The 26,048-nt window shown below is 45.7% G+C and overlaps 1 protein-coding gene across 6 annotated transcripts in view; it reads right to left on the bottom strand.

Annotated features, from left to right (window-relative positions):
- The window catches only part of LOC147635753 (uncharacterized), a 167,370-nt gene extending 144,292 nt beyond the window's left edge, over positions 1-23,078 (bottom strand). For 3 of the 6 annotated variants that reach the window (XM_086803159.1, XM_086803155.1, XM_086803158.1), the window contains exons 1-4: positions 22,979-23,073; positions 22,459-22,691; positions 22,131-22,153; positions 21,777-21,955 (exon numbers count right to left, since the gene is read on the bottom strand). In XM_086803159.1, coding sequence (XP_086659285.1) covers positions 21,777-21,955; positions 22,131-22,153; positions 22,459-22,500 — 244 coding nt within the window. In that variant the 5' untranslated portion in view covers positions 22,501-22,691; positions 22,979-23,073. Of the gene's footprint in view, positions 1-21,776; positions 21,956-22,130; positions 22,154-22,458 lie in introns of all 6 variants that reach the window. The other 3 variants (XM_086803156.1, XM_086803160.1, XM_086803157.1) reach the window with 3 other exon arrangements.
- Positions 23,079-26,048: the final 2,970 nt, after the last annotated feature.

The following is a 26,048-nucleotide window of genomic DNA, read 5'->3' on the forward strand; positions in this document are numbered from 1 at the left end:
GGAATGGCTCGTCCCACGAGGCAAGCGCTAGACAAGGGGCTTCTGACAAAACCACCTTGAGGTTCTTGAATGCCTCCAACGCTCGTGGAGTCATTCGAATCCGTTGCATTTTAGTCTTGACACCCTTTAAGCAGATCGGTTCGTTCCGCCAAGAGGTCAGAAAACTTGTCTATGTGGGTGGAGTATGCCTGCCATATACCCACAAAGGATCTGATGTCATAAGCACTGTGCGGTACTTCCCAATTCACAATCTCGGCCACCTTGGCCGGATCAAGTCGAATGCCTTCTGCACTAATTATATATCCAAAGTAATGAACCTTGAACAAATAAAATTCCAACTTCTTCTCATTGACGTAGAGCTTGTTGCTTTCCAACAACTTCAGGACTTTCTCCACATCAATGTCACGTTGCTCAACAGTAGCTGAAAATACCAATCTGTCGTCTAGAAATATGAACACACACTTTCCAATTAATTTCCAGAATACCCGCATCATCATGCGGTTGAATGTGGCTAGGGCATTCGTCAAGCCAAAATACATGACAACAAATTCATAGTGGGTCCATTCCGTACGAAAGGCTTTCTTAGGGATGTCCCCCTTAACAATCCTCACCTGGTGGTACCCACTCTTCAAATCGAGTTTTGAGAACATCTTAGCCCCATTCAGCCTCTCGAGAATATAATCTATTCGAGGCATTGGGAATCTACTCTTGATAGTCAGCTTATTGAGTGCATGATAATCGACACACAATTGAGAAGACCCATCCTTCTTGACAAACAGGATCGGTGCTGTAAATGGTGACATACTAGGACGGATGAAGCCAGATTGCAATAATTCTTGGAGTTGACAGTCCAACTCCAATTACATTGCCTTGGAAAGATGATATCGGAGGTTCCGAGCCTGGGAGAAGGTCGATCTTGTGGTCCTCCGGTTTGGACGGGTGGAGCTGGAGAGGGAGATTGTCCCGAAGAAAAATCTTCTGGAACTTTTCATGGAGAGCCAGATACTTCTCGAAAGCACTAACCACGCTCTGGGCAGTCTAGATGTAAATCATCGCACAATGTGCGCCTTTCCTGATTACTCGTTTAGCCTGCTAGTGGCTTATGAGCGGAAAGTTGTTGTCATGCCTGTGCTAAAACCCTCAACTTGCTTGTCCACCGAAGTCAAGACAAAACGGGCACGCCGAGTGGCCTGTTCCGTGACCACATCCTCCGTGTTGCCGCTGTCAAAACAAGGCGACGACTCTCTGGCCACCTATGTAGCTAAAGGTCTTGAGCAATTCATTGCACTCATACTCCTGGTCATGGGCGCCCTTCTACTTATCTTCGAGCTCCCGACTAATGATTGCTCCAACCAAAGCATTGGGATTCGAAGAACTAGGGACAACCACTAGGATCTGTGTGGGAGCTAGGCTCACCACTCAAGCCGTGGTGGCTGGGGTGGCGGTCTGGGGAGTGGTAGTCTTCTTAGGATGAGCTCTGAGGCAGAGGTGTTGTCTGTGTGTGGAGCTCGTATGGCTGCAATAGCAAACGATACCAAATGTTGACAAATGCCTAGAGTGCAACACACAACTAGTGGGCAGAAGAGAAAGAAAGAAAGAAAGTTAAATTAAAATTTAACATCTACAGAAGACCCCAAGGGCCTATGAGACCAAAAGTAATACAATGGTACCATGGATATACTGAGCCATGGAAAACTGAAAGAAAAAGTAAAATGATAACATCTGACATTACATGTGATCAACAAATGATCCTGTGTAGAGTGAGATATGTTGTGATCAGCCAATGACAATATCCACCATCTAATGGTGGAGTGAATGTCAGGCCTCTGTGATGGGAGCGTGTCATGTTGATGGAGAACCTCACAAATCCGTCTCTATGCGGTGGAGGGTCTTGATGCTCTGGGTCAGCCACGTCTGGCTCACAAAATGGATTGAGCTCTCTCGCTAAGAACTCCTCTAGGGCGTGGAGCTGGAGCATGGGTATGGGCTCTGTCGCAGTAGAGGAACTGTTGTGGACAGTGGATTTCAATGTGGATGTGTGTACCACAAAGAAATCTGTGATGGCTCTTTGTGAGGTGTCTTGTCGGAGCCGGGGCTGACTCTCGGCATACTACCTCAACACTACATCCCTGTGTCGTCTGAGATCCATCAAGTACATGCCCAAGCACCTCTGATCCTCAAACTGTATCACCTGTGTGAGTGGTCTGAATCCCTCTCGGAAGAGGCAGTGGAATCTCCCCCATGTCTCATAGTAAGCCCGGCAACTGAACATATAATGGGCTCATCCTCTACTGCTCCTGTAGTGCGTATTGTGCATGTCCTCTCCTCATGTGGGATATCATCAGCTCTGCCAATCTCTACTCTGAGGTGGTGGGAGGATAGCATAAGCTAGCCGATCGTGATACGCATAGCATGCGACATGTGTATCTATTTGTATCCAAGGATCTCAAAGAATCCATCCTCGGAGAGTCTCAAGAAGTGATCTCTGTAGAACTCACTCTTCTTACCAATCTCTGACAGAGACAGCCATGTCTAGTGTATGTGTAGCCCGAGTAGATCTAACCGAATGATCCGATTGATCTCCTGTCGTGAGTAGGGGGAATCCAGGCTATACTAAAACGGGGGGAGACGGTCCATCCGTATGCCATGTGCATAAAACCACTCGACTACCTCAAAGTACCATGCATGTGTCGGTAATGGTGGCAGCCGTGTCACTGAGGAGGAGGGCAGTCCAGCTCGTCTCAATCGCTCCCTCTCCCTCTCACTGTATAATTGCATAGAGGTCTCTAGTGCTAGTCGTGGGAGGCGATCTCTGTCAAGCGTGTATACATGCTGAATAAAAGTGACAGTCTGAAAAAGGGCATCTGTAACCAGTGGGGCCACCCCAAACTCTGCATGTAGAATGTCATGTGGTACAAATGGCTTACTCCTCATCATGCGTGACAACATCATCAACTGTAGCCTCTCTATGCTCCTCCAGTGATCCTTCCCTAGGCCTGGCCCCCAAAAGGCTGCACCATATATAGCCGTTGGTGGTACTAGAGTATTAAAGAGCCAACACTTAGTGCGAGGTTCTTGGAAATGTGCCTGGAAACACTGTCTCTCCAGTTGGGGTCATGCAGAACAAAGGGCCTATAAAAGTGACTCCTAGATACACATACTTCTGCACAATCTCCACTGGGGCATCTCTGTATATGAAAGAAAATCGTGAGGCGACTGCATAAGATGTGTTGCAGACCATAACCTTGGTTTTGCCCAAATTGACCGTAAGGTCTCTCTCCCTGCAAAATCTGTCCAATGCATTTAAGTGTTTCTGTAAACCCTCGGCTGAATTTGAGATCAAGACAATGTCGTCAGCATATAGCAATATGGGCACTACCGTCTGAGCCAATGGTGAACCTCCACCTTCGAAACTATCCACAAATATTGCGATCTCATCAATGTATAGGCCAAAGAGTGTAGGTGAGAGTGGGCAGCCCTGCTTAACCCCAGTAGTGCTACATATATCTCCCAAGTATATCTCCCGAGGTCCCACCGGGTGCACGTACTCGGCCGAGTACTGCCTCATATAGTGCCATCACACCCCATATCATCTCATGTGAGAACTGGTGCTCCTACAAGCGTCCCATCAGACGGGATCAAGGGACGGAGTCAAAGGCTTTGTGGAAATCCACAAAGCAGCAACACACATGTAAAGATAGCCCATAAAGTAAAGTAAAGATATGGTCCAACGTGGAGAAGTTTCTCCTGAAGCCTGCCTGGCCTAATGCTTTGTTTCCCATCCTCTCTGCCATAGGGCTCATCATGTCCTCTAGTACTGCCCCATTGATCTTGGCCATTGTATGACCAATCATGATAGTCCTATAGTTACCTGGGTCCGTGGGGTCTCTTGCTTTGTGGATGGGGACAATGGTGTTGGTAGTCCAGGAGGGTGGGAAGCCTTCACAGAGTGCTATGTTAAAAAGACTGGCAAGAATGGGAGCCAATACGTAGTGCCCATGGGCAAAATGTTCCGCGTGTAGATCCTTATGATCTTTTGCTCTCCCATTATGCAACTTTTTAAGAGCCCTAGTGACATTGGGGGAATCAAAGAGGTAAGATGATGTGGCCGAGAAATGTGTGACATTTGTGGTATAGGTTGGTCTGGCACATCATATAGCAGTCATACATAGGCTTCCCAAAGGCTAGGATCTATGATAGGTGTAGGTGCTCTTTTTTCTTCAAGAAAGCGCCAAGCTTCTAAGTTGTCCTCGCTCAAAAAGAGCTGGTATAACTCTTGTTCTCGTCTAGCGAGAAATGCCCGTTTCTTTCGGCGAGTGAAATGTACGGAAGATGCGTTGCATCTTATGTGTTGAAGTCAGCCCATGTTCCCTTTTGCGTAAGAGGCGAAGCTTGGTGATTTTGCACTCTTCATCATACCATCCATTCTGGGGTTGGGACCCCACTGGCAAACTTGTTGTGGAGCATGTGGTATAGGGGAAGCTGGCGTGGGCGGAGTCATGGATGATGGAGGAGAGCTAGGATATAATGGTGGAGATAGGGAGGGATAAGTTGAGAGCTGAAATCTGGCGGGAGAGGTGGTCCTCATAAATGTGGTCAAGATCATGATGGAAATGAATCCAGGTGAAGGTGGTGGCAGGGGGTGTTGGTGTGGGCAGTAAGGTGGGGCATGAGATCGTGAAAGAAAGTAGTGTGTGGTCAACTAGTATGGGGGGAGGAGGGATGGTGAAGTCTGGGTGTGGTATAAGAGGGGGAGACCCCATGAGGTAATCCACCATACTAGTGCCTCCCCCATGCGGAAAAGATGTGAGGCTGTCCGACTGCGGCCATCGAGACAGCCCATTATATATACCCAGCTCATGCGTAGCCCCCATCTCCAAGAAGTGTCTACCATATGGTGTTGCATTCCCCATATCCTAGTTGGCCCTCAGGTGGCCCATCTCAACCAAGTCAATTTCTCACAACATAATGGCATCTCCCTGGAAGTCATATGTGTACACTTGTTCCCCTTTTGTCCATCCATTAAAGTCTCCTAATAGGAGGACCTCTCCTTGTTGGGAGAACTCTGCAATGTCCGCAAATAATGGCGCATATGGAGTCTCCCCTTTCGCTGTCAACCTGCATGCATATTCTGATTTCTCTGGTGGGAAGTAGCATACTACAATATGCATCACTCTCAAGCCAGGCCTAGCTAATCGCATCCACATAAAGCGAGCCTCCTCATCGTGTCTATCCATTGTGAGCATGCCTCTCAAATGAGGGCGAAACAAGCATGCATGCGTGTTTGTCCTCTGAAAGCCGACTCCCATGTGTAACCCTCCACTTTGGGTAGCCCTCCCTCAATGCTTTGATGTGTTTCTGTGTACAAGATAATATCCCTATCTGTGTAAGTCTCTGTGAAGCCTCCTATGTCTAACCATAGAGTTCCATTGAAATTCCATACTTCCATCCTCAATGCACCTGTGGTCTCATAGACCCCGCACCGTCATGTGGGGCATTTATCCATGATGATGAATCGGTCATCACGATAAACGGCCCATTTTCTTGCCTTGCGGGCTTCCATAATCTGAACCATCCTGCCTTTCCTGTGTTCCACCTGTAGGAGGGTGAGGTCATCTCCAAGATATATTTTGGTGGTTCGGATGGTGTACCTCTTCTTCGAGAAAGCCAAACAGAACTCCGTATCTTTGAACTTGAGGAGGAGAGGCCTCTCCCTCGTCAAGTCCTTCCCTTCTCGCCAAGCATCTACAAAAGGGGTGTTAGTGAGGCCCATTTGTCTCCATAAAGTCTCACCGTCCTCTTTTGGTGAGTTGCCCACTTGCAAGCTTGTTACTCACACATGTAGAGCCCTAGATTGGCGATGCTCCTCTTTCTCAAGCATGGCCATCATGATGGATGTGGCATTTGGGGTGTGGACTGTTTTTTGCTTTTTCACAACCTCAACCCATTTGCAGGTTTCTCCAACCTCTTCTTTGGTTGCTTCCATGTCTTTTCGGAGGCCTGCATGCTCCTCTCGGAATCCTGATTTGGCCTCTTGAATCTCTGCTATGATTGCCTTCTTAGCCTTGTGTAGTTCTGCCTCATGTTTGGCATTGGCATCTCGCAACTGGGCAATCTCTAGAGCAAGGGCTTCTTGTATAGCTAGCTCTCCTTCCTCTTTGCCATACTTGTGTATCTCTTCCTTGCATAATTCCATACATTTCTCCATGCATGCAGCCAAGCATGCGTCCTTCCAGGCTTCCATCTCTTGTCGCATCTCATCTTGCAGTTGTTTGTACATTTCCTCTACCCGATTGTCTTTGCCCTAGATCTGAGTCCTGACAGCATGAATCTCCTTTCGGTGTTGGTTCAATATCCTGTCTATCAGCTTCTTCTGGTATGAGAGGGCCTTTTGAGCCTGTTCTTCAATCTTGTTCACACTGTCTTCAAGATGGAGCACCATTGTCACAATCACCCAGCTCAAGCTGTGATCAAGGACATGGGAGAAGACGGGAGCCGGCCCAATGTGCGATGGGGTAAGGGTGGGACTCGCTTCTGGTTGAGGGTTCAACCATTAATCCGAGGTAGGAACATTCTGCATTATATTGTGGAGCACAGGGCCGATGGAGGCAGAGGCACGCAACGTGGACAGCGGCGGATAGAGTAGGGTGGCGTGGAGGAGTTGCGCAGTCGGAGCTCGAGCCAGAATGGGCGGAGGCGGAGGCAGAGGCAGAAAGAGTAGCTGCACAACGAGAGCAAGGCGGCGCAAGCAGGGCAGGGTGCTAGTGCGCGGCGCACGAGCAGAGGGTGGACGCAGTGAACGAGGCGAAGAGGGAGAAAATGGCGAAAACCAACAGCGTGTAGCGTGAGCAGAGAGAGAGAGAGAGAGAGAGAGAGAGAGAGAGAGAGAGAGATGATGATGACCAACAAGATATTCAGCACAAGCTCAAAGGGATTAAGGAAGTACAAGATGTAGTGGAAAGCATAAATTCATTATAGACATAGGTCCTTTTTATAGGAGAGACCCCATTAGATATTCTAAAGCATATGCTAGATATGATTTCACCACATATGCTAAATATGATACCACCACATATGCCAAATATGATGCCACCACATATGCCTTTTAAGAGGCTGTTCCTACACGAGATTTATACGTACTAGCAGTTGTTCACACACATTGAAACTGTAACTCGCAGCGGGTGCCTAGGGGACTAGGCCTTTGACACACTTGTTGATACCATCAATGCATATTAAAACATTTAAACATGGCCACAGCCTTAACATATATCCATCATCACTTTGCACAAAACATAAAACTGGACAAAACATCCACAAATGCTGAAAATGGAGCTTGCATGTGTGACCGCATAGAGGCCGGAATGGGCCGACCCCCCCCTTGGAGTATTTTATTACCCAAGGAGAATAATATCATGTACCGAGCCAACAACATAATCCATATACCTCCATGTGGGTACTGATTCTTCCCCAAAAACCACGGGTCTTCATGCAATAGAGTTGGTACAGCAAGTACCACTCTCCATTCAGCCGGTACAGCACGTACAATGGCTGGTACAACCGGTATAGTGGCTGGTACAGCAAGTACAACAGGTACAATGGCTGGTACAGTAGGTACAATGGCTGGTATAGCAGGTACAGTAAGTACAAATGCTGGTACAACAAGTACAATGGCTAGAAATCATAATAAATGATTGAATACCCTTGCCTTCAGTATTTCTTCGCGATGGAAGCCTCCAAAAGAGTCCCCAACAGCCGGTATTCTTCATGGGAAGCCTTCAAAAGAGAGAGAAAGAGAGTAGCCATCATTAGGGCAGCCTATAACGGTGGTAGAGGCTAGTGTGCAGCAAGAGAGCCTCTATTAATGAAGAGAGAGGGCTCCAAGTTATAGATTTGGGCCTCCCATGAGCTAAAATGGCAAGAGAAGGTTACGATGACAAGTGGAGAGCCACACAATAGCTGAGGTGACAAGTGTGAGGCCACTTGTCTCACTTTGGTCCACTTTCTTGCCACATGTCCCAATCTAAGAGATGGGTTCTTCCATAATCTTTACCTCTAAAAATATCCCAACTGGTAGACATTCTGTCATAGGCACTTTGCCAACTCTTGGTATCTGCTCAATTCCAGATGTAATGACACGAACAGAATTTCCATCGGAGTTGGGCCAAAAATAGCAACTCTCCTTAATTTTAGGAGTGTGGTCCTTTGTATTCTAGGATAATCCCCCATTCCCAAAGCTTGTACTTTCCAAATATTTAGACATCTTGGAGTCCACCAGACCTCTTTCATACTGGGAAATGTCCAGGCTGGTGACATCCTCCCCAACTTCTTAAAAGTTGTCCGCAACTTTAAGCTTCAAGCCATATATTCAAGATATAATCATGTCCCATCGATTGGGCGAGACGAGACAGTCTCAAAAATCCAATATAACTGAAGAATCCATGTCCCAAAAAGAAATGGGCGAGACTAAATAAGTCTCCATAATACCAATATCAAAATCATGTCCCAAGATAAATGGGCGAGACAAAAACAGTCCCATAAGTCCAGATATCATAATCATGTCCCAAGTAAATGGGCGAGACAAATCAGTCCCATAAGTCCAGATATCATAATCCATGTCCCAAGTAAATGGGCGAGACAAAACAGTCCCAGAAGTCCAGATATCATAATCCATGTCCCAAGTAAATGGGCGAGACAAAATAAGTCTCCTGCCAACAAGACATCGGTCCACATGACCCTTGGCATAGACATAAGTCCCGTCATGTCCACTTTACCACTTGCACTCCGTGTTGGTACTCTGACCACACACCTTGGATGAGAGGTGGGCTCAAGTAACAAGATAAAACAATCACTCGCAGGCATAGATAACCTGGTGTTCCATAAGCATTTCTGCTACACATAGTTTATAGGCATTTCAGCCACCAACTCACACTACCCTCTCAAGTGCCCATGTTCCCTTCCATCTGCTCTCTATTGTTCCACCCACACATGGTAGAAACAATCTTCAAGAGAGCACGTAAGACAAGAGAACACTACACAGGGTATGTTGTGCTTGTCACTACCCTTTGAAGTGCCCATGTTCCCTTCCATTTGCTCTCTATTGTTCCACCCTCACATGGTAGAAACAATCTTCAAGAGAGCACGTAGGACAAGAGAACACTACACAGGGTATGTGAATCATGAGTTTCATAAGTCCAATGCATCCCAAATAAAGGGAGCCAAAAGGAATAATCCATCCCAGTAAAAGGGAGTCATAAACATAATCCATAAACCTTGGAGTAGAGGTGGACTTTATCCATAAAAGCATCATATCCATGAGATATCCAAAGATTTCTTCTCTATAAACTCGGATAGATTCGTCCATAGAAATTGCTTGTGAAGCCCAATATCTATATAAATCTCGTCCAAGAAAGAAATCTCCATGGATATAATCCATCCCAATAAAGGGAGCCATGAAAAGAATTCATCCCATTAAAGGGAGCCATAAACAATGTTTCCCTGACACCATCTCAAGGCAAACAACAACACCTTTCTCCTTGCATAGCTATACAAGGGTTAGTGAATATCAAAAACACTTCATAGTAAATAGCAAAAGCACCAACTTTGCAAACTCAAAGTATACTTAGCTGTTCTTTGCCAGGTTGGTCATGAAGTCAAAAGAAATATCTCCTCACCATATCCTTAAGATATCCCGAGATATATCTCCATATAGCTTGCCTGTAAGCTTGATAATATAATCCACAATATCCATATGGAAAGAGTGCTAAACGTGTGCACATAAAGCCAACTACATACTTCCAAGATAAATTTTGTGAATTCATAAATCCTTAGATCAACAAGCTGTCTACTGCTCATGCTCTTGCTTCATAAGCTATGAAGCAGCTGGCCATGCTTAACAGCAATGATGGTAAGTGTGGTCCCCACTTGAGATCTTTTCTCTTCCTTATTGATAAGGAAGCCTCCGCTTCCAAGAAAGCCTATGCTCTGATACCAATGTAACTCGCAGCGGGTGCCTGGGGGACTAGGCCTTTGACACACTTGTTGATACCATCAATGCATATTAAAACATTTAAACATGGCCACAGCCTTAACATATATCCATCATCACTTTGCACAAAACATGAAACTGGACAAAACATCCACAAATGCTGAAAATGGAGCTTGCATGTGTGACACCGCATAGAGGCCGGAATGGGCCGACCCCCCCCTTGGAGTATTTTATTACCCAAGGAGAATAATACCATGTACAAGCTTTGAGGGCCTTACTCTCCCCACGGGAGATGCCGGATTATCCATATACAAATGCCATAACACAGCCCAACACATGGCAACTGAGCCGGAACATAGGCTGTAGAAATGCCGAGCCAACAACATAATCCATATACCTCCGTGTGGGTACTGATTCTTCCCCAAAAAACCACGGGTCTTCATGCAATAGAGTTGGTACAGTAAGTACCACTCTCCATTCAGCCGGTACAGCACGTACAATGGCTGGTACAGCCGATACAGTGGCTAGTACAGCATGTACAGTGGCTGGTACAGTAGGTACGGTGGCTGGTATAGCAGGTACAGTAAGTACAAATGCTGGTACAACAAGTACAATGGCTAGAAATCATAATAAATGATTGAATACCCTTGCCTTCAGTATTTCTTCGCGATGGAAGCCTCCAAAACAGTCCCCAACAGCCGGTATTCTTCATGGGAAGCCTTCAAGAGAGAGAGAAAGAGAGTAGCCATCATTAGGGCAGCCTGTAACGGTGGTAGAGGCTAGTGTGCAGCAAGAGAGCCTCTATTAATGAAGAGAGAGGGCTCCAATTTATAGATTTGGGCCTCCCATGAGCTAAAATGGCAAGAGAAGGTTACGATGACAAGTGGAGAGCCACACAATAGCTGAGGTGACAAGTGTGAGGCCACTTGTCTCACTTTGGTCCACTTTCTTGCCACATGTCCCAATCGAAGAGATGGGTCCTTCCATAATCTTTACCTCTAAAAATATCCCAACTGGTAGACATTCTGTCATAGGCACTTTGCCAACTCTTGGTATCTGCTCAATTCCAGATGTAATGACACGAACAGAATTTCCATCGGAGTCGGGCCAAAAATAGCAACTCTCCTTAATTTTAGGAGTGTGGTCCTTTGTATTCTAGGATAATCCCCCATGGCCAACATACGTCTATGTCGACCTTGGGCACTATATATAGACTAGTTTGGTGGTTGTGGTTGGCTGAGATAACTCTGCCCTTGACCTGCAATCCTTCACCCTCTTTGCGTTAGCAAATCCTTGGCTGTCCTGCCCCTTTGATTGCCTTAGCTCTTGGTGAATTATGAGATAACACAATGGATTGTGGGCTCAAGTATTTATACTACCCAATAAAGGCAATCGGCCAGCTCTAATCCAGTCAGCTGGCATAAATTCAGCCCACGACTGTATATTCAGCATTCAATGCTAAATCAATTCCAAAAAATGCTGCGCATGCTCTCATGGCTGGCTGGGCATTAGGTGCATGGTTTCTAGAAGGCCTGGGCACTGTATACATGCTGTTTGGAGACTGGGCAGCCTTTATGGGCTGCCCCCATACTTGCCCTACAGCCATAAAAAGGCTGGACAACCTGTATGCTACCCGTGGCCTGCCCCTAGGGCTGTCCTACAGCCCTCCATGGCCTATCCATGGCTGGTGGGTGCAGCCAGGGCCTTCCTGGCCCTCATGGGGGTGGTTTTACACTGTTCCCATGCCCACACAAGTACTTGGGGTAGCCCTATGGGCTGGCCCCTTTCCTATATGCAAACCCTAACTTGTCTACACAATGATCTGGCATCCAATACCATACCAGATACACAGAATCACTGACATCATTCCAGAGGGAGACTCACAGTGCGGACTGGCACTGTTTCATGTGCAGGACAGTGCACACTTGACCTTGGACGACTGGGATGGAACCCTGGCTGACTCATCCCGGACTCGGCTCACATGGGACCAATTTGCCATCCCAGGTCCTGCACCTTCTGTACAAATATGTCTACGTGGCATCCAAGTGCGGGATGCACGAGACATCCCCTTCTACTTAACTTGACGGAAGCTGCATAGCCTCCAAATAATCCGTCAATAATGCCGGATAGTCTTCGAAAAACTCTTTGTCAAGCCATACCGCTTCATGGGTCCCTCGGTCCTGAAACTTCGTGAGCCACTGTCTTTGCCTTCGGCCAGAGCCATGCTTGAAACGGTGCAGAAGAATCTGTTCGGAAACCATAACTTCTGCTTCATCAACAATATCTGGTTCCGCCTCATCTTTAACTTTTAAAGGGATCGAACCTGCATATGGCTTTAACCAACTGACGTGAAACACATCCTGCATAGTCCAACTCGGAGGTAGCTTCAACTGCATGGAAACCTCATTGATCTTTTTCTGGATGGGAAAAGGTCCGAAGCTCCTGAAAGACAACTTTGGGCATCGCTTGCCCACCTGCTTCAACCTTTACTTCATAATCCGAAGATAAACCCAATCCCCTTCCGAAAACTTCATCTCTCTTCGGTCTTTATTGGCCTGTCGAGTGTAGGCCTCTTGCGCTTTAGCCAACCTGTCTTTAACTGACTCTAAAATCTCCTGGTAAGACTCCGTCACTCTGTTCGCTTCAGGTGTACTGAAGACGAGGTCCTAGTCAAAAACGACTGGAAAGGTCTTCCAAACGCTGCCTCATATGGAGTCCCGCCAATAGCTGAAGAAAAAGAATCATTCAAAACAGCTTGAACTAAAGGCAAATATGATTCCCACTTACCTTGCTCATCGTGGACATAACACTTCAGCACATCAAAGGCCAACTGGTTGTATATCTCCGTCTGGCCGTCCGTCTGTGGGTGGAATGCACTAGAAAAATTCAATTTAGTACCAAAGTTATCAAACAATGCCCTCCAAAAATGACTGGTAAACTTGGCATCTCGGTCTAACACTATGGTCCTAGGAATAGCGCCAATCGAGTACCAATGCCGAATGAACAACTAGGCAACATCCTCGGCGGTCCCATTGGCCCTGCAAGGAATAAGCATAACAAATTTGTTAAATCTATCCACTATAGTTAAGCACTAAGTATTACGCTTACTCGGACTGGGAGACAGATTCGTGACAAAGTCCATTGAAATATCTTGGAAAGAACCCTCAGGAATTGGCAAGGGCTGTAATAACCCTATCTTCTTTCCACGAGGAGCTCACACTTTTTGACAAATATCATAGCGTTGTACATATGTAAACACATCTCGCCTCATCTTGGGCCAATAATATTGCCGTTCCAATTTCTCCAGAGTCGAATTCATGCCCCTATGACCACCAGTAATGGCGTCATGGGCATCATGGAGAAGAGCTGCCCTGAACGACTTCATGACACACAATCGGCCTTTGTAGAAAAGCCAACCATCGCGTATCAAAAAGTGGCATAGTCCTGTGGCATCCAATGCCTGTTCCTACTGTGTACCGAATTCCTCAGAATCCATGTACGTGTGCTTCATGTCATCTAGTCTTGTACCAACAAGATCGAGTCTAGTGGTCTGAATCGAAGTCACTTGTCCCTTCCTGCTCAAAGCGTCGGCCACTGGATTGGCCTTTCCTGGAAGGTACTCAATCATACCACCAAATTGCTGGAATATCTGGCTCCAGCGGTGTTATCGGTCACTCCACTGTGCACTTGGCATTGTCTGAATCCAGCGTAATGCCTGATGGTCAGTGCGAACCTCAAAGTCACGGCCATAAAGGAAATGTTTCCAATGTTTCAAGGCCTGTATAACTGCTAGGAGTTCACGATCGTAGACTAAGTAGTTTTTCTCCGCAGGCAATAACTTACGAGACATGTAAGCTACTGGATGACCAGTTTGTTGTAACACACCGCCAATTGCGATGTTACTCGCATTGGTGATCACCTGAAATGGCTCGTCCCACGAGGCAAGTGCTAAACAAGGCGCTTCTAATAAAGCCACCTTGAGGTTCTTGAATGCCTCCAACGCTCGTGGAGTCATTCGAATCCGTAACCTTTTTGTCTTTACACCCTTAAGCAGTTCGGTGAGATGAGAGGTCAGAACACCTGTCTATGTGGGTGGAGTATGCCTGGGATATACCCACAAAGGATCTGATGTCATAGGCTATCTGAGGTACTTCCCAATTTACAATCTCGGCCACTTTAGCCGGATCAAGTCGAATGCCTTCTGCACTAATTATATAGTAATGCACCTAGAACAAATAAAATTCCGACTTCTTTTCATTGACGTAGAGCTCATTGCTTTCCAGCAACTTAAGGACTTTCTCCATATCAATGTCATTGTAACAAGCGGAAGCTTCGGAGAAGATCGGTAACTTGCACTCTTTTCGAAACAGAATTAACGCACAAACTGAATGAAGATGTGCAGAAAATAGAGAGAGAGAGAGAGAGAGAGAGAGAGAGAGAGATAGATGGAGTTGACACAGTATTGGGTCCCAAATACCCTCTGTAGGGTCCCCACCACAGATGGTGTATTTGCTTTATTAGAATGATGTAAATCTGAGCCAGCATTAATTCTGTCCCATGATTGAATAATAGCATTAAATGCTAGAAAAATCCCATTAAATGCTGCGCATTATTCCCTATATGGCTGGACATCAGGCGCATGCTTCTACATGGGCTGCACACTGTTTTGCAAACAATCTAGGGGCTGGGCAGCCTGTATGGGCTGCCCCATACCTGCCCTACAGCCATACAAAGACTGTATCTCCTGAATGTTTGCCCTTAGCCTGCCCCTAGGGCTGTCCTACAGCCCCTCCATGACTAGAGGGTTCAACCAAGGCCTTCCTAGCCCTCATGGGGATGGTTTCACACTATCCCCATGCCCACACAAAGACCCAGGGTAGCCCTATGGGCTGGCCCCTTGTTCTAAAAGCAAACCCTAACTAACTACACAATGATCTGGCATCTGGTACCATACCAAATACACAGAATCACTGACATCATTCCAGAGGGAGACTTACAGCGTGGACTGGCACTGTTTCATGTGCAGGACAGTGCACCCTTGACCTTGGACTCTATGTGCAGGACAATGCACACCTGTGACCTCGGACGACTGAGATGGATCCCTGGCTGACTCGTCCCGAACTGGGCTCACATGGGACTAGTTCACCATCCCAAGTCCTGCACCTGCTGTATAGATATGTCTACGTGGCATCCAAGTGCGGGATGCACGTGACAGTCATGCTGCTTAACCGTAGCTGAAAATACCAGTATGTCGTCCAAAAATATGAACACACACTTTCCAATCAAATCCCGGAAAACACGCATCATCATGCGGTTGAAAGTAGCTGGGGCGTTCGTCAAGCCAAATGGCATGACCACGAATTCATAGTAGGCTCATTCCGTACAGAAGACTGTCTTGGGATGTCCCCCTCTACAATCCTCACCTGGTGGTACCCACTCTTTAAATCGATTTTCGAGAACACCTTCGCTCCATTCAGCCTCTCAAGAATATAATCAATGCGAGACATCGAGAATCTACTCTTGATAGTCAGCTTATTGAATGCACAATAATCGACACACAAACGAGAAGACCCATCTTTCTTCTTGACAAATAAGATCGGTGCTGCAAATGGCAACACGCTGGGGCGGATGAAGCCAGATTGCAACAATTCTTGGAGTTGGCGGTCCAACTCCGATTCCATTGCCTTGGAAAGGGGATACGGAAACTTGCTTGAGGGTTCCGAGCCTAGGAGGAGGTCAATCTTATGGTCCTCTGGTCTGGACGGGGGGAGCTGGGACGGGAGACTGTCCCGAAGAAAAATCTTTTGGAACTTTTCATGGAGAGCCGAGTACTTCTCGGAAGCACTGGCCACCGTCTGGGCTGTCTGGATGTATATCATTGCACAATGTGCGCCTTTCCTGACTGCTCGCTTACCCTGCAAGTGGCTTATAAGCGAAAAGTTCGGAATTCCTAGCTCACACTTAATGGTCACTGGGGCGTTTGACACATTCCGATTGATCTAGAACGTGTGCTTGTCCCACTTGACATCACGAAGGAACTTGTGAAACCACTCAATACCCAAAATTATGTCTGCTCCTACAAGAGGGGCAACCATAAAATCACGCACAAATTCTATGCCCTGAAAGCTTCATACTTGACGCTCGTCATCATGCCTGTGCTAAAACCCTCAACCTATTTGTCCACCGAAGTCGGGACGAAGCTGCCGCTGTCAAACAAGACAACGACTCTCTTGCCACCTATGTAGCCAAAGAACTTGAGCAATTCGTTGCGCTCATACTACTGGTCATGGGCGCCCTTCTGCTTATCTTCGAGTTCCCGACTAATGATTGCTCCAACTGAAGCATTGGGATTAGAAGAACTAGGGGCAGCCACTGGGGTCTGTGTGGGAGTTGGGCTCACCACGAAAGCTGTGGAGGCAGCAACAGCGGTCTTTGGAGTCTTCTTAGGACACTCCCGAGAAGTATGTCCTTTTGTATGACAAAAGAAACATCTACCCTCCTCCTTGTACTGAGAAAGCTCCTCAGCACTCAACTTGCCACCTGTCTTGCCTGCCTCCGCTTTTTGGTCTGGAGTAAGGTTAGACGCATTGTTTGAGTTCTTGGAGCCAGAGGCTCCCGTGCTCTGTCCTGGGGAAGACCCCGTCTGGTTCTAGCCTTTTCCCCCCGAGGCGGTAGCCTTGGGAGTAGCCGGCTGGGAAGTCTTGGTCTTGCCACCATTATGCTTCATTTCTGCACTCTACGCAAGCGAGAGTGCGGCTTCAAAGGTGGCTGGCCTAAACATACGCACCTCCCACTGGATTTGTGTGTCAAGGCCATATAAAAACTGTCCTTTCTTGTCCGAATCAGAAAAGCCTAATTGCAAACATAAAGTCGAAATTCTATTGGCAAACTGAAGGACTGGTTGCGCATTTTGACGCACTCCCCTGAACTCATCTTCGAGTCTCTCAAGGTAGTGGGGCGGTAGAAACCGCTGCTTAAGGTCGCAGACAAACTCGTCCCACACATAAGCTGCCATACCTAATCTGGTGTGGGCATGAGCCCACGGAGTCCACCAAGGAATGGCCTCACCTTCCAAGTACCAACTGGCTAAGATCACTGTCAGTATCTGTCTTTCTAACTGCGGCAAAGTAAGCTTCAAACTGATGCAACCATGAATAAAGAGTTGTGGGGTCGAGTTTACCATTATACTTACTGAAATTCATTTTCTCCGGAAAATGATTCGAGGGCGCCGCTAGTGTCAATCTGGCGTCCAAAGCTGCAAGGTAACGCTCGTGTTCCACGCGTCGCATGGCTTCGTCTTCACGTTGTCAGATCTCCAATGCACACATCTGCAACTCAAGCAAAGAGCTTGGCTGCGGTCGTGACCCCGCAAGAGGGTCCCTGTGTCGAGGATCTGGAATTTGGGATACGGAAGGAGAGGGAGGAGGAGATGGAAAACGCAACGCTGGAGAACGAGTACGCTCTTCCAGAGCCAAAATCTGCGCCTTCTGCTCTTCCAACTTGGTTGTCTGGTCTGCGATTGCTCGCATCATCTGCTAGAACATCTCTGTAACGCTCAAGCCTAGTGCCCTAGCTGGGCTGCCTGGTGCACTTTGGTCCCAAGGTTCTTGGTCTCTCTCATCGTCGAAGCTCGCCATAGCAAGAAAACGCACTTCCTTTCTAGAGCGCAATCCAACCATCCATTATGTGTGTGGGAGACTTCCGGAGGCTGAAAACCAACCGTCCTTCGAGGGACAGGAGTCACTCTAAAAGGGGTAGTCCACCGGCGTCTGAAAACCAACCACACGAGCGAGAAAAAATTCTGGTTTCTTTGCTGAATCTTTGCACTTGAAGTAGGCTCTGATACCACTGTAACATGCAGAAGCTTTGGGGAAGATCGGTAACTTCAAAGCTCAGAAAACAGCACACTTGTCGCGACGGAATTAACACACAAAACTGAATGAAGATGTGCAGAAAATAGAGAGAGAGGGAGAGAGACGAGAGGACACAGTATTGGGTCCCAAATACCCTCTGTAGGGCCCCCACCACGAATGGTGTATTTGCTTTATTAGAATGATGCAAATCTGAAAGAAAATACAGAAAACTTGACCTTTCTTGGCTAAGATAACTCTGCCCTTGACCTGCAATCCTTCACCCTCTTTGCGTTGGCAAATCCTTGGCTGTCCTGCCCCTTTGATTGCCTTAGCTCTTGGTGAATTATGAGATAACACAATGGATTGTGGGCTCAAGTATTTATACTACCCACCAATAAAGGCAGTCGGCTAGCTCTAATCCAGTCGGCTGGCATAAATTCAGCCCACGACTGTATATTCAGCATTCAATGCTAAATCAATTCCAAAAAATGCTGCGCATGCTCTCATGGCTGGCTGGGCATTAGGCGCATGTTTTCTAGAAGGCCTGGGCACTGTATACATGCTGTTTGGAGACTGGGCAGCCTGTATGGCCTGCCCCCATACTTGCCCTACAGCCATAAAAAGGCTGGACAACCTGTATGCTACCCGTGGCCTGCCCCTAGGGCTGTCCTACAGCCCTCCATGGCCTATCCATGGCTGGTGGGTACAGCCAGGGCCTTCCTGGCCCTCATGGGGGTGGTTTTACACTGTCCCCATGCCCACACAAGTACTTGGGGTAGCCCTATGGGCTGGCCCCTTTCCTATATGCAAACCCTAACTTGTCTACACAATGATCTGGCATTCAATACCATACCAGATACACAGAATCACTGACATCATTTCAGAGGGAGACTCACAGCGCGGACTGGCACTGTTTCATGTGCAGGACAATGCACACCTGACCTTGGACAACTGGGATGGAACCCTGGCTGACTCGTCCCAGACTGGGCTCACATGGGACCAGTTTGCCATCCCAGGTCCTACACCTTCTGTACAGATGTGTCTAGGTGGCATCCAAGTGCGGGATGCACGTGACAGATCATAACGGGTAGGATGAATAGTATGAGGCTCTTCACATGAGGGATATGAGTGCTAGAAGTTTCTTTGATAGAGAATCCAGATTCCTTTGAATACCGCTGACAATAAGAAAGTGGATCCTTGATGCCGATATCTTACATGTCTCTCATAGTCATGAAAGGTATCTCGTCCACGACCTCTTCTTCCTCAGGATCGCCTTGATTCTAGGGTTGTTCTCCATCTTCTTGACTCGTGCAAAGCCTCAAAATGAGTTATGGATGAGAAAAACTATGGGAGGAGTCGTTTCTATTTTCATTTCCATTTCCCCATTTCCTAATCTCGCCTAAGAATTTTTCCACGATCTTTTCCTAGTAGGTTTTGATTTTCTCCAATTTTCCTTGTTATTTCTATTAGATTGTGATCTATCCCAAGTTTTTCCTCTATTTCTCTCAGCCTTTTCCATCATTTCTATTTACATATGCTACATAATGTTAAAGACATGTCGTTTCCTAGCCGTTTCGGTTTCCTAGTTTTAAGCCGTTTCTATTGTTTCTGTTGCCATTTCTACTGCAAGCAACCATGCACAATGTCCGTGTACCGAGGCGATCGAGGGCACCCAAATTTATGACACTCAATGCATTTGTAGCATTTTGCGAGGTATTAATCACACCCTTATGGCAACCTGAGCCCGTATACTCCTCGCATCCCCGCGCCCCGGGACTCTCTTGGCATCACGGTTGGTGGGACTAAGGTGGGGCTAAGGAGGTTGTGAGGGCAAAAGGACAAAAGGACCAAATGTACGAGAGATCAGAGCAAAACAACACAGCATGAAATAGGTGAGTGAGTCTATGTATAATGGTGAGTGAACATATGTACAAGAGCCCTCTAATGTGAGGTGACTTTGAGTAAAAAGACCAGTGCAGAAGCAAAGACGATGTCGGAACTGAAGCACGGTCGGCGACGAAGGCTCCCGTCGATGTGAGGCAAAGGCACTCCGTGAGATGGTCGGTGTCAAAGGCTTGCGTCGGTGGATGTAGGGACACTCCGAGGTGGTAGTGAGCATAGTTGTCTCCGTACGACATATGACAGCATATCGTACGGAATACCGTACGCTAAGATATCATACAGACTCGTACGGATTATTTCAAGGAAAAAATAAAATAAAATTTTATTTGTGAGTAATGGTCTTGTTTTTGCTTGTCAATGGTTGTTTGAGCTTTCCTCTGTACTATGATGCTTCCCTCCTTTTTAAAATACTCCATATCTCGAAATTGGAAATACCAAAGTTTATAAGTAATTTTTTAAAACACACGATGAGGTTCCAATAGTTCTTCCTCCGCTCTTGGAAATGAGGACGCTCTGATTGCCTTGTCACAGGAGCTTGGAGAGCCCGAGTTTGATGACAAGGGCAACATCCTTAACGAGGGTGACTTCTGCAAGCTCCGATAGGCACTCTTCTGATGGAGATGATCCTAGCAAGAGCTCTAATTTTGATAGTGATCACTAGATTCTAGTCCCAACCCTCTAGCCTCCCTTTTTGGTGCATCACTTTTTGTACTTACTACTACGGCTACATGTGCCTAGAGCGTCTCGCATTGTATGACTTAGGCTTTAGCCTAACATCCATGTATGTTTTCAACTTGGTTTTAATGGAATTTTGGTTTGAGTCATGTGACAACTTGTCTTGTCTTTGAAATTGAAAATACTAAAGTTTGTAAGTTTTTTTTTTAAAGACCGTACGATTTTATTTTTATTTTTCTAATTATATCATACCATATTTTCCGGTACGATATTGTATCGTACGAACCGTACGGTATCGTACCTGACAGCTATGTTAGTGAGCAACGGAAGGTGAAGCGATGATGATGTCGATGATGAAAAAGATGATGTGCAGTCCCCCGCAGCAGTAACAGCAACAGAAGTGGTACCGAATATGTCTATGAAGTGGTACAATGGTGACTTGATGGGTTAAAGCTATATATAGTCTGTGGGACTGCTGGTTGACCAGCCTAAAGGCTGTCGGCCAGCAGCAAAGACACCAAAAATCCCAAATAAAACCAATAAAGCCCAGTAAAATCCCCTTTTTTAGGGCTGGGAAGAATGCTGTTTTCACACAGTGGTCCCTTTGACCACCAGACAAGGGCATACTCTCTCTCAGCCCCTTGGAACGTATCTGCAGATGCTACAAGAAACTAAGGCATTGGGCTAATGTCTGCTGATGGGATGCAAACTTGTCTACTGCTGGTGGGGCTAAGGAAAGGCCCATTATCTTGGAAGACCTGCTGCTCATCAAGCAGTATGGCTGATCTGCAGCAGACAAGAACTTGGCTGTCTGTAATGGCAGCCCCTTTTGGAGGTTGTTGGTTCAGCCATTTTGCTCACGTTGTCCACTTGGCCATTCTCCACGTGCTCCCACCACAAGGTTGCAAACGTGGCAGAAGGATCTTGTTTGATAGTGAAGCTACACATGCTGCAGACAGATCTTGCTTGATATTGAGGCTACACATGTTGCTGACAGATTTTGCATGACATCTCCATTTTTTCTAAAATAACATTTTTGCTTTTCCACCCCATGCTTTGATTTCCAATGCTTGTGGTATCCAGCTGGTACATCCCCTGCCTTGCATGCTAGTCAAGTGCAATCCAAGCTTGCCGTTCACACAAGGCCAGCTATCCTCACTTTTGAAGAGTGATGGGCGTTTCAGTTTAGTCCTAGATCACATGCACCAAGGGAAGGAGTGATGCATGTGTTTCCCTTGACACATATGCTTTCTTTTACATACTTAAGTTCAGACTGTTTCACTGTAGTAAGCAAGGCAGGTGGAAGAAAGTAGGTATATGAAAGAATATTATTTGTTTTCAAAATCAAGTTCTCATCGCACCTGAAGCAAAGTTTTCAGTACCCTCGATCTGATCATTGACAAAATGTTGTGCAAGCCGAGAAAGATGCTTCAAGCTCGCAATGTCTAATGAGTAAATATTCTCTTGTTGCTGAGAGAATCTATCAAAATTTGCCTGAGACCTTAACTGTTGTCTCCGTTGCTCGAAGAACTGATGCTGCCTGAAAGTAACACAAAGTTTAGAACACGGAACCCCAATCACAACCTCAACCAGGACTCTCCATCAAGGTCTTAGTTCTGAATGTCTTGTAAGAACTTTCAACATAGTTTGTAAGAATTGCTTTTAAAGAGCTTACAAACAGCGCTGCTAAGGTGGATGAAATGCAGCAACATTACCTGGCTTCAATGGATTTCTTTGTCTGATATGATCTCCAACCATAGCAAGCAATATGAGCATTGAACAAACGCATTGAAAAAAGCATAAGTGAAACAAACATATTGCACCTCTCTCTCTCTCTCTCTCTCTCTCTCTCTCTCTCTCTCTCTCGTTTGGATTCAAAGAGAAGATGCACAAAAATCTGCTTTTTTTTTAAAGCATAAGCTAGACAAACAAAACTGCTGTGCTTTTTCAACTTCCTGCAAGAAGAGACCCCCCCTCTCTCTAGGTGTGCGTGTGTGTGTGTGTGTGTGTGTGTGAGAGAGAGAGAGAGAGAGAGATTCGTACAGTTTTCACTTTGCGCCGTCCTCCTCCCATCCATTGCAACATTATGAACGTTAAATTCTGCTTTGATCGAACAGAGTTTAGGTCATCCCTTCACCTGGCCCATCTTGAAAAGCAAGGAAGGAAAGAAGAAAAGGCAGGTTGACAAGGAGACTCTGCTCAAGGAGGCAATATCAGGCCTGACAATGAGCTCAAAAACCAAACGAATGAAGTTGAGTGTGCTGCATGTATGGCATCTTCTTCACATGCGGAAAAAACATGACAGACGAAGTATAGTGTTAAGCGATCATGGGCAAAGTAATCTGGGAGAACCGGGAAAGAATCATGCTCAAATATTCCTTTCAACGACTTCTAAGTCTGTTCAGTTTTTTCCTTTTTCTCTCTTTTCCATATGCATGGAAGTTAAAAGGTCCCTCAATCCGGGCTGCTTTCGCATTGTTTTTTTAATTTATTGATTGCAAAGTGCAGTAAATAGATGAAAAGCAACTTGGGACGAGAACTGACGAAGCTACGAAAGCGTAACCAGGAAAGCAGTCGAGTCGGGAAGGCAAGGTCATTTGACGAGAATGGAGAGGCCGATTTCTTATGTTCAAGCTAGAGAAAGGAGTCAGAATGAGGAGCTGGCCTTACCGTGGCTAGACCTACGGATTGGGCCTAAGTCAAGAGGAGATGATGATTTCAAAGGTTTTTGTAAGTTGCAGTGAAGTGCCTATTTTACAAACTTTTTTTAGGTGTATTAATTAAAATGCCAATGATGTGGCATTCAATTAATACAACCTTAGTATATGTGTTCCCACCCTTTTTCTTCTTTCTCCTTCCCTTTACTTTTTAAATGAGCCTTTTGAAGCCTTTTATTGAGAATTGTGAGACCTCTAGTAGAAATAATATGAGTCAATACATGCTAATAGAAAGCATATGGGTGAATGCATGCAAATAGAAAGGATATGGAGGGTAATCATTTCATGGCCTTAAATAGAAAGGATATGGAGGGTCATCATTTCATTGACTTTTTCAAGCATTAATCATTACATACTAAAATGAAACCTTAGAAAAACACTCTTATTCTTGAAAATCTCAAAGAATATATTTAATGGAAACTCATAGAACATTTTGGCGCCACACCAACACGGAACTGTTTGAGATCTTCCTTGATAAGTAATAATTGATAAGTGGCTTTTCTACATGACCTACACTTCTCTTTGTTAAGCATATTGTTTTCCTCTCTCTCTCTCTCTCTCTCTCTCTCTCTCTCTCTCAACTCCCCTTTATAATGAGCCTGTCCACATCATGTACCTACCTCGCTCAAAGAAAATATACAAATTTACATGTGACTAGCTTTTAGAGAGACCAACACTTACAAAGAAAGCATCCATCCACTAGTACCATGCCCAGTGGGCTTGTTTCAACTTGTACAATGCCTTTTGGACTCTACACAATTTGTTTTCTGAACTAGCTTTATATCCATTTTCAATATCGGCCACTTGCCACCATGAGCAGCCATGCTAGTACTATACGAATAATGGTAAATCTAGCTATGGGGTGAATGTTCGACCTCTTCAAAACCCTTTAACATGATCCTTACCTCCAATGTACCATCAAACTTGTACTTGGCGGTCACATTCAGCCTGACTATCGCAAGAAGAAGAGAGAAGGTGGTTCTGCAAAGAAGCCCACCAATCAAACGTCTTCGTCTACCAACCAATCCCAAAGTTCCTCTTCCACCAAGAAGACTATCATCAACATTGAGGACCTTCCCGTGGACTCACCGATTCTTGCCACCTCATGTCTTTACGGATTGGGTGGTTGATAATGGGTGCACTACTCACGTAACTCATGAGACAGGTCCATTATACATGATATTTGGCCTAACTCTTAGAAGGTGCCAATAACTTTTCTTTTTGTAAGACATGATACATCATCAAAACCAAGTTTGTATGCGGTAGTAAAGGAAAGGAAAATATAAAGTACACTAATAGAGAGGTTGATAAACTTGGAAAAGCTCCATGAAACACGAATACAAACTATTCATGGAATGATTGTTGAGAAGCTGTGAAGGAAATGGCCGTTTTGACAATAATCTTAGTGTGATAAGGACATTAAAAGGGGAAATTTAGTCCCTGTGTAATTCATTGAAGTACAAGGGACTTGGACCTTTTAGAGTCATTGAACTGACACCACAAGGTTCAACAAAAATTGAGACCCTAGATGGCTAGATGGAGTGAAAATTCAAGAGCATTTTAATAGGAGTAAGCTCAATAAATATTATGATTTCTATGATAAGCTCAAGAAACGTTATAAATCTCTTATAAGTAACATGCTTAATCATATCCCACTGGAAAAAAATGGCTAAACATCAAGAGGATGAGAAATTCAATGCTACTCAACATAAAATAAAGGCAAGAGAAGCCAAGCCCCAAGTAAACAATAGCCGTACACCAAGCTAGTGTTTATATGGCTACTTTGAAGGAAACAAATGATAATGATGAAGCCAAGTAAACAATACTCATACCAAGCTAGTGCTTAAATGGCTGCTTTGAAGGCTCAGGCTCAGACAAGAGTGGATTAAGGCCACTCAATATGGCATTCAATTTGAAGAGAGAATTTGCCTTTGTGCCATATGAACTCACGCTTACATAAAGCTCTTCACAACAGATTCCACTAGAGTTTTAACTCAATAAAAAAAACAAATCAAATCTATGTAGCTCACCACCAATGATACCACGATGACGTTGAAAGAGAGTGCCCCTTGGGGATGATTGTTACTTGTTGGAGGGAATACGTCGCTGATGTGTCGAACTATGCCACAGCTAAATTTGAAGGTGATGATGAGCGGAGACGAGCCAAATTACACAGGCTATGAGGCTGTGGGTAGAGCTGCTATTTGGGTGGTCCCCTTGCGTGCTTGGCTACTTAGTTTTTTTTCCCCACCCCGCTCTGTTGGACCGGCATTGAATGGGTTATCGACTCTTGCCTAGTCCGAGCATAGGGCAAGGAGGATTGCCTCCACATCAGCTGTGATGGGAGCCCCACTGGCACGTCAACTAAGGAGGGGGTCTCCCTTTGACCGTGCACTTTGGGAATAAGCATCGAATTTCATGCATGGTTCACGTACTAAGGTTATCGAGCCCGTGGATAAGGCACACCCCATTCTAGATTTTGAATCGTTGGCTGCTCTCGCCGATGCCACGTATCCGTCTAGCCCTATGCAAGCAATCCACGCACGCTAGATGCGCCCAAGAACTCTCTCGCCTATGCATCCTGTGGAGCAAACCACCCAAAAAGAGCATGATATGTGACATGTTGCACAAGGCCTTGGCAAGGTAAGTTTTGAATGGTAAGAGATACCTTTCTTACTATTCATGACATCTTGAATGTTGCAAGTAAGTTCGAAACATTGACCTTGCAAACCGACCCCGATGATGCAATTAGTGTCCATAATTGGATCATGGATAACAAGTCCCACTCTTTTTTGTTATCAACCTTTTGATGATAGAAAGGGACACCCATTCATTTTTTGAGGATTCACACACATTGGCAACTAGAAATGTTGAACAAGTACAACCAAAATAGTGTGCTTGCCATGGATGCCACAT

This window comes from Cibotium barometz, chromosome 9 (assembly GCF_041138505.1).
Source record: "Cibotium barometz isolate CiBa-2024 chromosome 9, ASM4113850v1, whole genome shotgun sequence".
Taxonomy (NCBI): domain Eukaryota; kingdom Viridiplantae; phylum Streptophyta; class Polypodiopsida; order Cyatheales; family Cibotiaceae; genus Cibotium; species Cibotium barometz.